The sequence below is a fragment of the Haliaeetus albicilla genome, chromosome 6 (assembly GCF_947461875.1).
Source record: "Haliaeetus albicilla chromosome 6, bHalAlb1.1, whole genome shotgun sequence".
In the NCBI taxonomy this organism is placed as follows: Eukaryota; Metazoa; Chordata; class Aves; order Accipitriformes; family Accipitridae; genus Haliaeetus; species Haliaeetus albicilla.
In genome coordinates, this window is record NC_091488.1 from 47196783 (window position 1) to 47214992 (window position 18210).

General features: G+C 42.5%; 1 protein-coding gene across 9 annotated transcripts in view; it reads left to right on the top strand.

The window, feature by feature from the left end:
* The window catches only part of FAM131B (family with sequence similarity 131 member B), a 32719-nt gene that overhangs the window by 3423 nt on the left and 11086 nt on the right, over window positions 1-18210 (top strand). For 8 of the 9 annotated variants that reach the window (XR_011325186.1, XR_011325184.1, XR_011325187.1 and 5 more), the window contains exons 2-3: window positions 14680-14789; window positions 16272-16307. Coding sequence is in view for 1 of the 9 variants with exons in the window: in XM_069786049.1 (XP_069642150.1) it covers window positions 14680-14789; window positions 16272-16307 (146 nt within the window). In the remaining 8 variants the exon portion in view is untranslated. Of the gene's footprint in view, window positions 1-14678; window positions 14790-16271; window positions 16308-18210 lie in introns of those variants that run through there. The other variant, XM_069786051.1, reaches the window with a different exon arrangement.

Consider the following 18210-nt stretch of genomic DNA (forward strand, 5'->3'; position numbering starts at 1 on the left):
CCTCTGATAATAGCTCCAAGTCAGGTCTGTATATTGGTGATAATTACCCCATCATAGTTCCCAGAGAGCTGCTTAGTGACTCTCGTCGTAGCTGGGGCTCAATTTCAGTGAATGCGAAGGAGGTTTTCACTGGGATTGCTGGACAGTTAAGGCTGCAAAATCCAGCTGGGAACTTGTAGATATCTGAGTGCCACCTAAATGCAAAGATCAGCTTGCTTACTGTCAGTAACTGAATTAGCCAAATTTAAAATTTCGGGCCTGCATAGATGTCTGAATGCATTGCAAGTGTTCCTTTGACCACAGCTTAGCCATCTCCCAATATTGGCTGTTCTGACTAGTGTGACAAGATCTCTCTTAATTCCTTGAATGAATTTAAATGAATAGAAAAAGCTCAAGCCTATTAAGCTCAAGATTATTCTCTGTTTTTTTCCGGTGATGTCTCTGATTTCTTTCATGTCTTTGCACAGAAGCCTGCAGCAAACATGTTTTGTGAAGTGATAAAATGGTGGAAAAATATTCCAAGAAATTAAAAACTAATAGTACTTTTGCAGTGTGGGAGAAGAGAAACTAGAGGTGCTCTTGCCGGATATCAGGAAAAACCTTTTGACCGTGAGGAGTGTCAAGCACTGGAAGGGGTTTCCCAGAGAGGTTGTACAGTGTCTGTTCCTCAAGGTTTTCAAGACCAGACTGGATAAAGCCCTGAATAACCTGGTCTAACCTCATAGCTGACTCTGCTTTGAGCAGGAATTTGGACCTCAAGAGGTGCCTTCCAACCTGAATTATCCTGTGATCCTACGCTTAGGATCTAAAGCCTGGACTAGTTGCCTTTCTGAGTCAGTGTGCTGGTTTTGGCTGGGGTAATTTTCTTCGTAGTAGCTGGTATGAGGCTATGTTTTGGATTTGTGCTGGAAACAGTGTTGATAACACAGGGATGTTTTTGTTACTGCTGAGCGGTGCTTACCCAGAGCCAAGGGCTTTTCTGCTTCTCACCCCACCAGTGAAGAGGCTGGGGGGGCACAAGAAGTTGGGAGGGGACACAGCTGGGACAGCTGACCCCAACTGACCCAAGGGATATTCCAGACCATAGGACATCATGCTCAGCATATAGAGCTGGAGGAAGAAGAAGGAAAGGGGGGATGTTCAGAGTGATGGTGTTTTGTCTTCCCAAGTCACCATTAAGGCGTGATGGAGCCCTGCTTTCCTGGAGATGGCTGAACACCCGCCTGCCGATGGGAAGTGGTGAATGAATTCTTTGTTTTGCTTTGCTTGCGTGCACAGCTTTTGCTTTACCTGTTAAACTGCCTTTATCTCAGCCCATGAGTTTTCTCACTTTTACTCTTCCAATTCTCTCGCCCATCCCACCGGCGGGGAGTGAGCGAGCGGCTGTGTGGTGCTTAGTTGCCGGCTGGGGTTAAACAACAACAGTCAGGGTAGACCCGTTGCTTTGCTCCTGTTCTGCCAGAGGACCCCAGGTCTTCTCCATGTTGTTAGTACACTCCTATACCTTCCCCCCATCACTGCTTTAACTACTGAGAGTACCATGTGTCACAAACTCCCTCGCCATAATAACCCCAGCTGTCAGCTGAACTCCTCCCCGTGTTTTTTTGGTCTGGTAATTTTGCAAGAAACAGCTCAAGTGATAGCTGGTTTAGGCTCCTGCACAGAGGCAGTGCTCTTCATTTATCAATCTCTGGGTCAAACCTGACCTGCAAAGCCAGCTAGCTGGCTTGCTGGAGTCCCCTCTACAAGGAACGGTCGGTGTACTCTCAGAGGGAGGACTACGTACTTTCTGTGTTGCTTTCTCACTGGATGTGCTGTACTGAGTGTAAATGAACGGCTCATGGCATCCACAGTAGGAGAAATGGAGCCAAAGACGACCCACTTCTAATCCAGCCACTTCGGATTCAGCAGAGGGGGAGCAGGATAGGAGACTGATGGAGGGGGGGGTAAGCAGCTGGAGCAATCCGTGAACATCCCCTTCATTTTTCTCCTTACTCATCCCCCCCCCTGATCTGAAGGTGTGTGGAGGGAGATCTGGTGTGGCAAGTGTAGTCTATGCACCTGGAGTGTGAAAAAGTGAGATGTCCCGTCTGCATGCACGCATCGTATCCAGGGGCCCAGTGTCCAGTTCCTCCCTCCACCTTCAACATATAAATGAGTCAGCGAAAAGCAATAAAAGAGAGGGAGAAGCCTAGGAGAGGAGATGGTAACGCAGAGGGAAACCGAGTCATGGCATTAGGGATAGATTCAGTTACTTGCATGCACACAGGTGGAAGGGGAAGAAGCACAGAGCTCTGTGTAGAAACCTCCATTTTGTAGGCAATGTGGGTAAATACACGAAGAAGGGCATCCAGGTATCTTGTTCCTCTCCGACCTGGGGGAGAGACAAAGAACAGAGGGACAAAGGGACACCTTTCTTTCCAGATCAGACTGCTTTGTGCTTGGTCTCACTTCATTACTCCTACTTCTTCCCAGTCTGGCCTTTCTTCTCTCGGTCACTTTAAAAACTCAGCTGAAGAGCTCTGGGATAAGAAGTTATTTCTGCCAGTCAGGGTCTGAACAGAGGCTGTCTCCCGGACCTAGCAGCCAGTTGTCACGAAGAGTGTACAAACTGATCACCTCTGAGACGCCTCTCTCTTGTCAGGGTTACTGAAGCAGGCTAGTGGTTTCGAAGTCGTGGTGGGGACAGGGCTAACAAATAGCGTGATTGCATAAGCCTAGCTTTAAAAGGAAGCCATACTAAAATCACGTGCAAGATAAGTGTATCAGCAGTGGTCTTTAGTGTAAGAAAACAGTCTCTGGCATGTTGCTGATTGACCTAAAACTACTTTGTGTGTGTGTGTGCATGTGTGGACAGCATGACAGATTTTGAGGAACAGAACTGAAGGACAGCATACTGACTTTGTGAACTCTTATGGGCAGTAATGTGAGAGAATTATGAGAGAAATTACAAAGGAGCTGATGGGAAAATGGAAGTAATGAATAGTGTTTCATTGGCATGGTAGATCTGGGAGTCTGACTTTCATAGACTGAGGTGTATTGAAGTAGAAAAAGTGAACTAATCAATACATATTTTAGACCTGTTTTCTTGGGGGGAAGTAGGAGAAAAATAGTTTTCAGCTCATTTAATAAGGATATGCTCTCCAACACAAACCACCATGATTTTAGACTGATACTTAAACCATCCAATTCAAGGTAACTTGCACTCAAGTGTTTTTAAGCAGTCAGATAAAAAGTCAAAGCTTTGTTTTTTTGGTAAGTTTTGAAATAGTGAGGGAGATCTGCAAGTGAAAAGCTGGGGTTTTATTACAACTTTAAAAGTAGTGTGAGATGACGTAGGTACTTAATTTTGTCAGTCTGATAAAATTCCTGATAAAATATTAGAAGGGCAATATGCCAGTCAGAATGGGTTTATGCAAAACAGATCCTGTCAAGCTAACTTCATTGCATGACTCTTACGAGACTCCCTGCAGCTAAGTACGTCTGTGATAGAAGTACCTTTACCTACAGTCATGGTAATGGATCTAAAATACTAGATTGGTAAAAGATAAAGACACTAATCAGTTAGCAACCAACTTAGTACCACATGATTCTTTGGTGAATAATGTATGAAAACGGTACATTTTAAGTGCATCAAAATTCAACAGATAGCAAAATAGTAACAAAGAAAGAATCATTGCTGAAAAGCTTGTTTCTTATGTGATCCCACATTTCTCAATACAGTTGTCAGTACCGTGTGATTTTAACATATTGCTCAAAATCCTGAGGGAAATGTAAAATACTGGTAAACTTGGTAGAATCTACAAAGACTGGAAGAACTGCTAAAAATGAAAATACAAATGAAAAGGATAAATCACTGATATGGAACAGTTTGATTCATTTGGAGTACTGAATCTTGACAGACAGTGTGTGTTTCAATCTAACCAAATATGAGTGTATATATGTAATGACAGAGTGTGTACAGTATTTACAAGACCAGAGCTCTATGTTAGAAAGCAGCCACACTGAAAAAGCTTGTAGATATCTGAACAGATAATCAGTAGGTCAACAGCTACTGTTGTGATGCTGCAGCCGAAGAAGCTAATGTGATTCTTTGATCTATTAAGAGCTGAATATTGAACAGGAGGAGAGGAGGTTATATTTTCTCTGCATTTGGCACTTGTGAAAAAAATATTTTTCATCTACTTTGTCTAATTCTATTCTTATCACTTTGAGAAGTACTGCAAAACTGAAGAATGGCCAGGAAATAAACATGGAACCATGAATAAAAACTTACAGAAGAGACTCAATGACAGTCTCTAAGTGTTTGAGTGAAGAAAAAACCCCTCTGACTCTTCAACCTAGCAGAAAACAGTTAAGATGCAATGGAAGGATGGCAGATACATTCCGATTGGAAATGAGGCAAAAAATCAAATGGTGAAAATACTGAACTATTGGAATAATTTACTAGGGGTTGTACTGAGTCCTCTGTCACCAGAACACATAAAAATCAAGATATAAAAAAAGTAATAATACTCTATTTCAAGCACAGCAACATAAAGTATAATTAACAAAGGGAATACCTTTAGCCTCTCTTACTTTAAGGAGGTCAGATTAGGTGATCAGGATGTTTCTCTGTGAGTTTAAGCCGCAAGTTCTCAAGTCCAGGAGTATACTAGACTTTTAAAGACAACGTAGTTTCTATGTCCTGGGAAGATGTGGTTGTATCCACAGATGCTGATCAGACACTGCTTATGGGGAAAGTTTCAGGACAAAATTTCTTAACTAAATTGGAGAAAATAGTTTGGTGATCCAAACGGCTAGCATGTGGATTGACGTTCCACATGGGGAAAAACAGTTTTAGGGATTATACTACTGACCTTTTACGATCACTGGCCAGGATGGTGACAGCCAGAGGAAGATCAAAGAGGCTGTGAAGGCAGGAAACTCGGTAGTAACAGGGATTTCAGTTAACCCTGTGTGTAGGCTGGCAAATTAAATGTTTACTTCAGGAGCCATTCAAAGAGCCTGTAAAAGACAAGTAACTTGCCTTGTGCAATGATTAGGAGGAATTAGTGCATGATGTTACTACTAAAGAGGCTTCAGGTGACTCGGAGAGATTAAGACCATAGCAGAACAACCCCCCTCTGCCCCACTGCCAACCTCAAAAAACCAAAGAACAATTTTGTATCTGTTCATTGTGCAGCAAGTTGTGGAATTTTATCCAGTGGAACTTTTCCTTGTTGGGGATGCGTCAGAGGATCAGCTTCAGATCAAAGCCTCAGTAAATAAGGCTGTAGACCAGATAGACAAAAAAAGACTGACAAGTCATCTGATGGTATTCATGCAAGACTTCTGGAGAAATCTGAGGCTGAAAGAGCTGAACTACTGATTATGATTTGTAATGCCTTCCAATTACTTTGGTACAAGAAGATTGGAAGGTAGCTAATGTGATACCAGTTTTTAAAATGATTTTGAGATCTGGGAAACTATAGGCTAGTAAACAAGATACGCCTAGCAGGCAAACTAATAAACATTACTCTAAAGAACAGACTTAGTGCATGCATGGGCAAATAAAGTATACTGAGGAAGCGTTAATGCTACTGTTGTTAAGCGATATCACACCTTACAAGTCTTAGAAGGGGTCAGCAAGCATATTGGCAGAGGAGATCCAATGGCTATAGTTTACTTGGATTTGCAAAGCACATTTGTAAAGGTCACTCACCCCAGGCTGTTAAAGACATGAATCTGCTGTTCAATGAAAGTGAAGTTCCTGAAATTACTAAGTAGCTGGGTAAAGATAGGAAACAAAGATGAGCATGAAATGGTCAGTTTTCACAGGGATATTTTTTCAGATTTGTGCATATCCATTAATGATATGAAAAAGGAGGGGGTAAGTAATGAGGTAACCAAGTATGATAAATGACAGTAATCATTTGGGGGAGCAAACAAAAAGCTCTGCGCAGAGATTTGCAAAGGATTTCACAATATCAAATGACTAGGTGTTAAAATTATGGGTGAAATTTGATGTAGATAAATGTAAAATGATGCACACAGGCAAAGCATTTCTAGTGTTACATTTGCAGTGATGGAGGTTCTGGGTTTACTATTTCCATGCAAGAATGAGATCTTGGGGTTATAATGAGTAGCTTAATTCTCAGTACCAGTAAAAATGCCAATCAAATGTTAGTAATTAGGAAAAGAACAGAGAATAAAATGAGAAGCAGCATTATGTTATGCATAAATCCAGAGAATGTCCCTTGGGGAGCTGTGGATGCACAAGAAGATTCCTGATGTTGAACAATAAAGGACTCTTTGGCTCTCCATGCCGTGTCCTGCCTCTGCTGTCCGGATGGGGACTCTGGCAGAGGGAGTTGTCCTTTGCAGCCCTGCAGGAGAGGGCTGATGGGAAATACCAGCTTCTTCAGGGCAAACAAGGGGAGGATAATGAGAAGAGCAGCACTGGGAAAAGGGGTGAGACAGAAGTTAGTGTCACCTCTACACCCAGCATCTGGAGGAGCTTGAGGAGAATGAAGAGCCCCTCACCGAGAGCCCGTTACCCATTGCCTCCCACGGAGCGGCTTGTGTTGCCAGGAAGAAAACCATGCCAGAAGATGGCCTAGGGCATCACTGCCTCTGGAGACGCCCACGCTTTGGCTTTTGGGGAGGGTGGTGAGAGGGAGGCAGCAGTCTCAGTGCCTCCTGGCTGGCTCTGACCATTACCGCTGTTCCAAAACCAGATGCATGATGGGGACTGTGGCCGAGGGTGCGATGGCTGTGGTGGAGAAGGATGTAGCCACCTTGTAGTATGCTCTGGGGCTGCCAGAGTGATGCTCCACAGCTGAGGGGGGGGACAGGTAAGGAGAGTGGAGTCTGGAACTGACGGGCTGCCGCTGCTCCCATGTGCTGGTGTTTTGAGCAGGCTCTTGTTCTGCTTCTTCCTCTGACTTGTCCTGCTGGCTGGGGAACAGTAGCGGGTCCGAAGGTGCAACAGTGGAGTCTCGCCTTGGCCTGTCGTCATCACCTTGGCAGTGGTGCTGCCCACCCCGCGGAGAGGGACCAAGAGCATCCCTGGGGTGAGAAAGGTGCATTGTGATCTGCCGGTTGACTCCCGAGGAGTATTTGGGTTGGTTCTTCTTCCTCGCTGGTAGAGGTGAAACTATGGGACGGAGATGTTACAACCAATGGTATTCTTATGCTCTAGGACAGCGCCCGTGTGACGCGCTGGCCACAGAGATTAAAATTTAAACACATATGGAGAGCAGCATATGAAATTGCCTGCTGCATATTACTTCTGTAACGTTGGCTGTAGCCCAGCAAAAAAGGCCTGCTACCTTGGTTCACATTGACGTTTTCATACTTACTGTACTGAATGAGGCCCCTGGGGACACATTCTCTGCACTTCAGAGAAGCAGTGAAGAATGAGGATAAACCCATTGCCGCTGTTCATGCTGGCTGACACTTGTTCTGCAAATGAGGCAGGGCTTTGAGATTTTTTTTAAAAAATTGTGTTAATTGGATGTGTTTCGTTTTGCAGTACCTCCTTAGCTTAAATGATGTGACTGCTGCTCAGAACAGAACTGCCTGTGTCTAACATTAGGCTCTCTGTACATCTCCTTTTAGTTGCAAGGACATGATATGCAGTAGCCTTTAGTATTGGTTTGAAAGTGTTTCCACTCAAGAAGAAAAATGTTGGTGTTGGAGCTTTGTTCATTAATTCTAGTTCCTAAACAGCTCTAAAAAGGGACCTACCTGCACGAAAAGGCAGAATGGTCTGGAAAAGAATTTAATTACCCAAATCCAAAGGAAAGATCCTGAGAACTGCCCATCTGATTCCTAATCTTACAGCCATCTCAGAGCTGTAGGTGTTTTCATTTTTGATCAAAAATTTTAAAGACAGCTGTTTTGTGGAGACCAAGACATTTCTCTGCTTTGGTGAGCACCAAACTGTTCAGCCCTATCTCATCCGTGAAAACAGACTTTTTTCTGTTCATCTTCCACAAGTGATTCTGTTGGTAGGTGCCAATGGCAGCTAACTAATTTCTATGTTTCCTCATGCAGTACGAGCTAGAATACTTACACAGTTATGTGAATAACTCAGGTTGGTTGATTTCTCAGTTTTACCTGGGAGAATTTGAACATTTCCATCTGAGGGTCACCTTGGGGACAGTTCACCTGACAGAGGTTTATTCCTTTCTTTGACGTTGACCTTTTGGCTAGCTTTGAATGGCTCTCTGTAAAGCATGCAGGGAAGGAAAAGGTTTCTATGATTATGCTATCCATCCAGCTTCAGCTGCTTTTATTTCAACCACATTTGACAGGACATGATGATGTTGTGTTTGACAAAGACACTACACTCCCACAAGTAGCATGAAAATTGATATCAGGGAAAGAACAATTTAAAGACTGATCATAATTACTGCAATTACATTTGCTGTTTTCTTGGTTGTTCAGGGAAAAGAAGGGAATGGAAAAGAGTAATTGAACCATTTACTCTAAATACTGGTCTTTACCAACATTAATATTGGCTACCAATATCGACTGATAATGTTTCTACTCTGCTGGGATGTAGAACTTGAGAAACAGAAGGAAGTTTGCTAACAGTGGATAATAGCAGTACTGGAAATTCTCTGTTTAGTTAATATGTTTCTTCTTATGCTAATTGGCATGACACATCAGAAAGCAATTGACACAAAAACATGTTTGGTATATGGTTGTCCTGGTTTCAGCTGGGACAGAGTTAATTTTCTTCTTAGTAGCTGGCACAGTGTGTTTTGGATTTAGTGTGAGAATAATGTTGGTAACACACTGGTATTTTTGTTGCTAAGTAGCGCTTACCTAAGTTAAGGATTTTTCAGTTCCCCATGCTCTGCCAACAAGCGAGTGTACAAGAAGCTGGGAGGGAGCATGGCCAGCACAGCTGACCTGAACTAGCCAGAGGGATATTCCATGCCATAGAACGTCATGCTCGGTATATAAACTGGGGGGAGTTGGCCAGGAGGGGCAGGTTGCTGCTTGGGCATCGGTCAGTGGGTGGTGAGCAATTGTATTGTGCATCACTTGTCTTTTCTTGGGGTTTATTTCTCTCCTTTTTTTTTTGTTGTTATATTCCTTTTCATTGCAATTATTATTATCGTTGTTATTATTTTTAATTATTTCTTATTGTTATTATTTTACTTCAGTTATTAAACCATTCTTATCTCAACCCATGAGTTTTACTACTTTTTTTTTTTATTCTCCTCCCCAGCCCACTGGGTGGGGGGAAAGTCAGTGAGTGGCTGTGTGGTGCTTAGTTGCTGGCTGGGGTTAAACCATGGCAATGGTGTACATCTTCACCAACATCATGTCAGGAGGCAAAAACCAGAATTTAAGACTCTAAAACTGTATTTGTCTACTTAGTGTAGAATAAAATAGAGAAGACAAAATAAACATCTAGGGAAGATGTTTAGCATCCAGCACAGAAGTTACAGCAAAATAGATTATTAAAGGCTTCTGCATAGATGCAGATGCCTGATTCAGGCATGTACCTTGTTAAATGAACAAAATACAGGCACAGATACCAAATACGGTATCAATGAATACACACTGGTAATAGGAATTGAGAAAATGTCAAGAGGAAACCCAAGGTGAAGGGCCTTGTTTACATTAAGTAATAAGTAATTCAAAACAAGGTGAATGATCACAGAAATGCAAAGAAACTGAAGATATGTCCAACTAAGAAATTCTCTGTCTCTGTGATAAATTAAAATATGTGGCAAAATGAGCTACTGAAATAGGAAAAAAGGTAGTAATATTAGATCAGCAAGGTGGGATACAGTCATCCAGATAGCTTCTTGGATTTTTCCAGTGCATTCGTCAAAATGGTCATTATTTTGTATTGCTTGGGAATGTTTAGTACAGACATTTTCTAATTTCTGAGAGTCCAAAGTTATGATGCTAAAAAAAAAAAAAAAAAGTAGGGAAAAGGGTATTCTCTTTCCCCCATCTTTTTTCCTCTTTAAATGTTTTTCCTCATTATTATTTTAGAAAGGCCTGACTTAAGGTAAAAATCAAGATTTATTTTTAACAGTAGTGTAGCAAAAAGAGGGATGATATTTTTTCCCCAAAGGCTTAGAGGACTTGAGTTGGAACATTACTTCAGTTGTGGTGGAGACATCTTTTTCTGATGAGTGTTTGTCAGAGTTTTTTTATCAAATTTGTGTTAAAAATACAAAGCAACCATGATCTGCAGACAGTGTGGCTTAATGTATTTATGTATTTCAGCTGCTTTGGTTTTATCTCACTGCTTCATATAATTAGCTTCCTACTTGTTCTTCAGTCATCTACTGAGTTTTCCAGAGCAAGAATGGAATTTATGATGTTAAAAAAAACCCAAACAAGTAATAAATTTAAAAAAAAAAAATCAAGAAATGTTTAAAAAGTTCAAGGAAAATGAAAGCCTTCTGTATCATTTCTATACACACCATACAGAAACAATGACAAAGAAATCAGAAACCCAGTTATCTTTCAACTTTCGTCATCTCATTTCAGAACATTTCAATGAGAAATTCAGTAGCATGTGTTTGTAAAAATCCCACTTTAAAATTAGCTTTATGACCCACTCATGTTTTAAAATGCTTATCAGCTCTATATGGAGAGGAGCAAATACTGTTCTGTAAGAGGTGATTGATGGTAGAATTACAAATGGAATAGTCATGATGATTAGCAGAAGCTGGAATGGAAGATGGATAAGAGAAAAGAAATTATATTGGAGAAGAAACATATTGTTACAAAAGAAAAAACCATACTAATTGAAGGGAGAAAGAGGTTGACGAGGTTGGATAAAAACCAGTACTAAAATATAATGTACTGCTTTCAGTTTCTCTTTTCCCACTTCATTGTCCATACTTCTTTCTGATTTTCCATGTTTCTTTCCTTCCATCTGTCAGAGCAGAACTTGATCTTTCATGCCTGTGGATTAATGTTGCTCTTGCTATTTCTAGCAGAAAAGAAAAACCCCACTAACCTTTATCCAGCTTTCAATAACAGGAAGTAACACTGCCCCAGGCCCAAAGCCACTTAGAACCCAGAGATTTTCTTTTCAACCAAAGTGCGTGATGTTGTAACTCTTCAGCAGATATTACTGCGTTTAAAAGCATTTAACAGACATTAAAGAATTATTTTCTCCCAATATATTTCTTTCTTTCTTAGTACCTGTGAAACTGTTTAGACCAAGAATTTTCAATAATTGTTCAGTCTTTATGACTATAGTGCATGCGAGATCACATATTCTGTTCCCTTGTCTGGGTAGATGAGATATTTCAACTGGAGAAAAACAGTAATAAATCAGTTTTATAGGCCTTTAATTCTACTGTTATAGAACAGGTGTGGACTTTGAGACAAATAATTGTTTGATATTAATGTTCTTCAACCATTTGATGCCACCATCTGCCAGAAACAATATCAATATTTTCCACAGTCTAACACTTCATGGAAACTGTCAGCGGGCTAGCAGATTTGAGAGCAAAGGTTGAGTGTCATTTGCCAAACTTTGGGGCTGTGGAGTTGTGCGTGCTGGGCATCAGACTCCCCGAGGCTGGTCTCTCTCTTTGGCTGGGGGGGTCTCGGCAGCGCGTTGGCAGAGCAGTGCCGCAGCCTGGTTTGTACTGTGTGCCAGCACGTCTCTCGAGGCTTACGGAAGGGCCACAGCACCGCGCTCAGAGACAGCTGAGAGTACAGGAGAAGGACCTAGGGTAAATGGAAATAAAACGGGCATGGCACTGCTGCGTCCGCTGAGGGCTTCTGTACAGCTGCCTTCTGCTCTGGAGAGGTGGCATCTCTTCTGCCTCTCCAGCATCCCCGTCTCGATCGGCTCTGCGGCAGGACTGCCCCAGCCCTCCCCTCCGAGCGTGAAGGGTTGCAGATAGAGGGAAGGAGCAGGGGCTGCCTCTACCGCGAGAGGCAACTGGATCCCAGCGCGCCGGGGCAGGCTCCCGCTCTGCTCTCGGCTCCGGGTACATCCTCCCACCGACCGCCGTCGATCCCTCAGCTCACCCCCGGCGCAGCCAGCCCCTCCGCTCCTTCTTCTACCTGCCGTCTCCGGATTTGCGCTTCCTGGCGGTGCCCCTTTCTTCTCCCCGTTCCCCTTTCCCTGTTCGAGGGAGACCGAATACGAATTTATTCAATTCTAAGCCACAACCAAACCTTACAGCTGATGCACCTGGGACTGGCAGTTGGGCTTTCACAGCTCTATCCGGCACTTCCCTTTGCCGGAGGTTTCTCCCCACACCACGTAGATCCGTCCCTTCCCCTGCTGTTGGTTCTTCCCCTAAACATCCCATAAATCTCTTGCAATCCCCAATCGCTCTTCTCTTGCATCCCATAATGGGTCCCGTACCCCTAGGCAGTAACTGCTCCCTCAGTTATGAAACTCTCCCCCTGGCTGACCTTGATGGGCTTTCCCCTGGACCCTGGGGCTGAGGCCCTCCTGGAACAGCCCTGGCAGGGGCCTGGACACGGTGTCCCTTCTTGTGAGCCCATAATTTGGGCTCCCGCCTGCCGTCGTGCCCCTGTGCTCCTCGAGACGGGCCTTTGGCGGGCCGATGGCTTCTGGGGTGGGCCTGGGAGCAGCTGCTGTCGTCTCCCTGTGCCCCTTTCTGGGTCTGCGGATGAGCTTTTGGCACACAGCCCAACATTATGCCCTGCGGAGGGAGATGGGAGCCAAACGATCTGATCAGAGCTTAGCACAAATGCAGCTCTGCGCTCATAGGTTATGAATTGATCGTGGTTAGTGGCGATCACAATTAGAAATAAATAACTGAGCTCAGTAAGGCCAAACGCATGCATGTGCTCGTCAAGAAAATCGGTCAACACAATCGCGAAGGGTGGTCTTTGTCATGCTTGTAATAGTCATGTCCTGCTTCCTCCTGAAGTCTGGCTGTGTCTGACCTCTATGCTCGCCTTTGTAACATACAGTACAGGAATCTCCTTTTAAGTTCCCTGAGTTGCAGGGACTTTACTCAGCCCAGTCAGAGGCATACGGGGGAATGCTCTTAAAGCACTTGCTTCTAATTATCCTGATGAACAGAAACATACTTCAAGTGTGAAGGGGAAAATATGCCTTAGTGCTTTCAGAGAGATCTTGCACAGCAGAAAATGATGAGATATGAAGGTGTGGTGGACACCAACTCAAATAGCATTTGCTTTCTGCTGGTTTTCGTCTTGCCATGTTTGGCCTTGTTAAGGGACCAAATTATTTTTTTGCATTTTGAATTCTAGCTGATGAGTGCCTCAGGCTTCCCACCCAAAAGTGCCTACATGCCTCCCGCAGGTCTGTGTAGGGTGGAGCACAGCATCTCTTGCCCGTCAGAAGATTTCTACCCGGGAAGCGCAGTGACGAGCCAGTCTAAACATGCCAGAGCTGCTAGAATGAGCAAGGGGCTTTGCATATGCCTGTGGAGGAAAAATTTCCTATAAAGAGGAAACAAAAAGCTAAAAGCTAATGAAAATAGAACCATTCACATTCAATGGCGTGTATTTCAAATAGACTAGGTATTGCTGAATTGATCCCAGGAATAGTTGATCGTTTTGGGACCTGTATTTCTTGCCAGGTTTGAAAAGGCTCAGGTTTAAACACAGTACAACCTTTCCTCCATAACATGGGAGCAAATAACTTTTAAGAGAGTTTGGGGATGGCGCAGAGGCTGAAGGTACAGTAAATTGCTAACTGGGCAGAGCAGTCGCACAGAGCAGTCCTGGTTACGTGGCTGACTATTTAAAGTGTGCTACTTTGCATTTAGTTTCACTTTTATTACAATTTAATATTATTTAATAATCTTATTTTTTATCTTAATTCATTACTTTTAGAATTTCTGTTTTGTTATTAATATTTAATTTTACTTGATCCTTTAAGTTGTATTAAAATGCATCTAAAATCAAGTGGCACAGACTCTGCTTTTGAACGGGTGACAATCCCAGAAAGCTGTGCAAAGTGCATAGGGATCTGAGTGAACAAACAGCTGAATGTGAAAATCTACTGTGAGGTTATGGCACAGTGGGTTAATGTGAAGAGAAGCAGTAAGTAACTTTAGTTTTACATACATTACTGTGAATGCTTTTATATCCACATTTTGAAGAACTGAAGAATTTGAGACTTTTTTAAAAAGAGACACAGATTTATTACGGGGACTGGAAAAATTCTACAGTAAGAAACCTAAAGATCTCAGTCTGTTTAGTTTGTCAAGAAGAAAGGCAAGTGTATGAATAACTTTCCTGAAATGTAATGGCAGGTATTAAAAAGGTCTTTAATCTTGCTGAGAACAGCAAAGCAAGGGCACCAGCAGCTCTAAGTTGATGTCAGACCAATTCAAATTGTAAAGGAAAAATGCCTTTTTAAGCGATGATGGTTTAATATTGGAACAGGATATCAGAAGAATTGGTCCTTCCTCAGTCACACATCATGGCTAGATGCTTTTTTCCTGTGCTTTAGCCAAGCATACATTGTGCTTGAGAAAAACACAAATACTGATCTTCATATGGAGATAACTGTGAAATATAATAGTTGATGATGTACAGGTGGTCTGATTAAAAACGGAAGGTCTGATTTAAGGCTATTGAGGCCTTAAACCCAGTGATTCTCCTGTATGTGGAGCTGAGTTGGCTTAAGACTGCTGGAACGAATTGTAGTGGCATTCAGAAGCCTGACTAGATGTGTTCCCACAGGAAACGAGGTGATTGCAGTAGACTGGAAGGGACTGAAAGATGTGGACCAAATCAATATGGACAGCACCAGTTCACTGCATGGCAGCAGCTTCCATCGACCTTCCACTGAGGTGAGTGCCTGTCCCAGACCCACTTGCCCAGAGGGATCAGAAAGTTCAGTTCTTTCTGAGTTCAGAAATGGGTGTTGTGCATCACTGAGGCATCATCTGGGAGAGGACCAGAATACCAGTGTGCACCCCAGGATCAGACTTTCATACCTGTGCAGTTTGGCTTGCATTGAATAGAGTTGAGTCACTTCCTGCACAATATCCATAGTGAGTAAGAATCTGCAAATGAAAAGTGCTTTTAACCACTCATGACTGGAGGGGAACAGAATGTGGAAAAAAACTGTGGCAGTTCTGACAAGCCTATAGGTCTGCATTCCTTGAATAATGGATTCATTGAAATGTCCAGGACTGTGTCTGTCCCAGCTTCTGCAGCACAGCCATAAAATCTTCTGAAGAAACACTTTTGTCTCCATTTTGATTTTTAGGGATGCATTCACTAGTAACTCACTGCCAATTGATTTACCATGCAGTATCTCAAGGGCTGGTTCATTTGCTGTTCTGAATTATTGCAGCTTCTGCAATCTTAGATTCCTGAATTTTCAGCTCTGTAAGGTTCTGGGTATGCAGTCATGGTTAATAAAAAGATCAAAGCTATTTTAAACACATAATATTTGAGGAAGCACAAATAATGTTCACAAATAACATTAACAAATAACAGACAGTTTGCAAAACCTTACAAAATGCTAATGTATAGGTATTTTTATTTCCTTATTATACCTTGCTGGCTTGGGATGTAATTTCAAGAAACTTGGAGTTGTGTGGAATCCTGGCAGAAATTGTGGGGCCCAACCTTGTATGGAAAATTCAGTTAAATCAAATGCAGCTCTAAAAGTCAATGAGCATAAACTATACCTCAGTGAACATTTTGATTTATGTGAGTGGATACCATAGGTGTAACTGATACATCTAAATTTTCCTGAGTGTCCACATCCCCAAAACCAAGATGTTGAGATGTGAGTCCTCCCAGCCGAAGGAGATGCACTATGAATTGGTACTGTAATGGCTGATGTGGGAAATGGATCTAGTGTGCAAGGGGAAAGTGGGTCAGAGTGGACAAACTGAAAGACTGCAAGAGAAAATAATTTCAGCAGAAAATAATCCTGTAACTTCCTGTATTACACTGAGAATACATAGGTAGTGTAGCTCCTCCTTGTGTTAGCCTCAAAGCGATGCAGCTCCCACGCAGGGGTGCCAGCATTGCAATGTTGGCGTAAGAGCTGTTAGAAGGGAAGCCTTATGAAAAGGCGTTTGTTTTTCTCTCTCTTACTCTCTATATCATCCTGTTCGCTATTGTACCTTCAAGCCCCGTGATACCTACAGACACCATAATCAACAGCAGGGAGTGAAACCAGCTTGAAAGATGCAAGTTTTTTAATATATCAGATAAAGCAGTGGCTGTCAATTATGGCAAACTACTAGAGAGATGCGTGGCTCTGTGCGACTTGTTTGTTATGCTAACATGATGTCCTTCTTTGCTTTCTTTAGCAAACACGGACAGATTTCTCCTGGGATGGTATCAATGTGAGTATGCGCCACACCACTGTTCAAATTCCTAGTCGTAGGAAGACCAGGATTTTTCTGCCATTGGATGCAGCAGAGACCAGAATGGACACATGATTGAAAGCCTGTAGTGCCACTGAAATTCTGGGAATTGTCCATGATTCAGGGGATGGTGATGAATTTTTGTTTGCCTCTGGCTCTTTTGCTGTCTGGCAGGTATTTAGATCTGCAGGTGGCTATTAAATTGCCTTTGTCCTCTTTGGGACAAATGCATGTCATTTCGTGTGTTCTATTTTTGAGATTTCTGGGCACTGCTAGATAAAAAAGGTGTCTGTCCAGCATGTTTAAAAAATCAGTAGTCTTTGATTAGAGCATCATTTGTTCTTCTCCAGGAGTTTGGGAGAAACGTATCCCTCATTTTCAGCTGCATACAGAAGTAAAATAATTCTTGATGTCCCTTGGGGGAGATGGTCAGTACCAGCTAACTTTGGTTAACAAGTGGAAGAAGAAACAAGCAAACGTTTTAACAACACATGTTCCTTGTTGCTCTTAATACCTCTGCCATGAATAAATATGGTTTTATTTTCTTCTTTTTCACTGATGCAAAAACAGGATCCTGAAAAGGGAATAATGCATGTTTGTGCTACCAGGCTATTTTTTCTGCTCGTAAGGTTTAAAAAATGTGTTCACATAAACTAGCTTGATAGTTTTGTACATTTGGAAAGGCAGGATTAGAAGCTCTGTTTTTTGGTCGTATAAGCATTGTCAAATCCCAGGTACTTTCAAAACTTTTAAATGGCTGTCATTTTCTGGTTCTCTGTGGTTTTAAAGCACTTGGGACACTGAATATCAAGGGGACATATTTTTAACTAACCCTCACCCTACTGACATCTCTTTTGTTGTGGCACTTATGGCTTGGGATCTTTTGCCTAGGCTCAGTTAGAGAAACAAATTGTGCAGAAAAATAATGGTGCATGCAGCAACTGCCTAGAAGAAATCTGTCAGTTTTTTTTCCTCACTGCACCTCCGTCTAGCTGAAAGCAAGGTACACAAACTCATGTTTCCTTCAAGATAGTTGAAGACAGTTTCCTTACTTGCAGTTTCCCATTTTCCAACCCATTCTGAATCCACGGAGCTCTTTCATAATGCAGCTCTTTCTCAGTGTAATTCCATAGATCTTTGGTATCAAAGCTGGCTCATGAATTTCCTTCCCTTCCCATTCATTCCTGCCTTCATGTCATAGCACTCCAACCTCGTAGTGGTAGACACCTTCAGTTTACTCTCTTTTCTGCACCATTTCCATGAGGTGGCTCACAGCACAGCCGAACAGGCAGGAGTGACCAGTGGGAGCGTTGATGGACATTCTTCAAAGGAAATGCATCATGGAACAAGGGCTGTGTTCTCACTTTTTACTGTTCTTCCCCTGCTTTCTGATTTCTTCAGCTCACATGTTGCACACAGACATTTCTGGCTCCAAAGTTACAGGATGCCTTAGCTGCTGCATTTACACTCAGTTTCCAGAGAAACTCACCTCTCGTATTTTGGCAATTGACTGGGATTATATGCAGTTCAACATCCTTACAATGCCTGCCTTCGCCTGCAGCTTTTTGACTGCCCAGTTATTGCTCTGCTCACTTTTTTGTGAGATTTGTGCCGATGACCAAATGCTTGCTTCATGATTTAAAATTTCCAGTGTCATGGTCACTACTTTTGAGTATCTTTGTGTTTGAAACATGCTGGACTTGATTTCCAGAGAGTTTGAAATGAAGAGCAGAAGCAATGCTTGTTTAGCCCTTGTGAAAATTAACCTTCATATGCAATGCCTGGCATCTCTGAAGAAGCCTGATGAATTCATCTTGAGGGATTGTGTTTTATGATGATGTTTGTGACTGCTCCCTGTCCCAATAGTTTCCTGTCCTTGTTA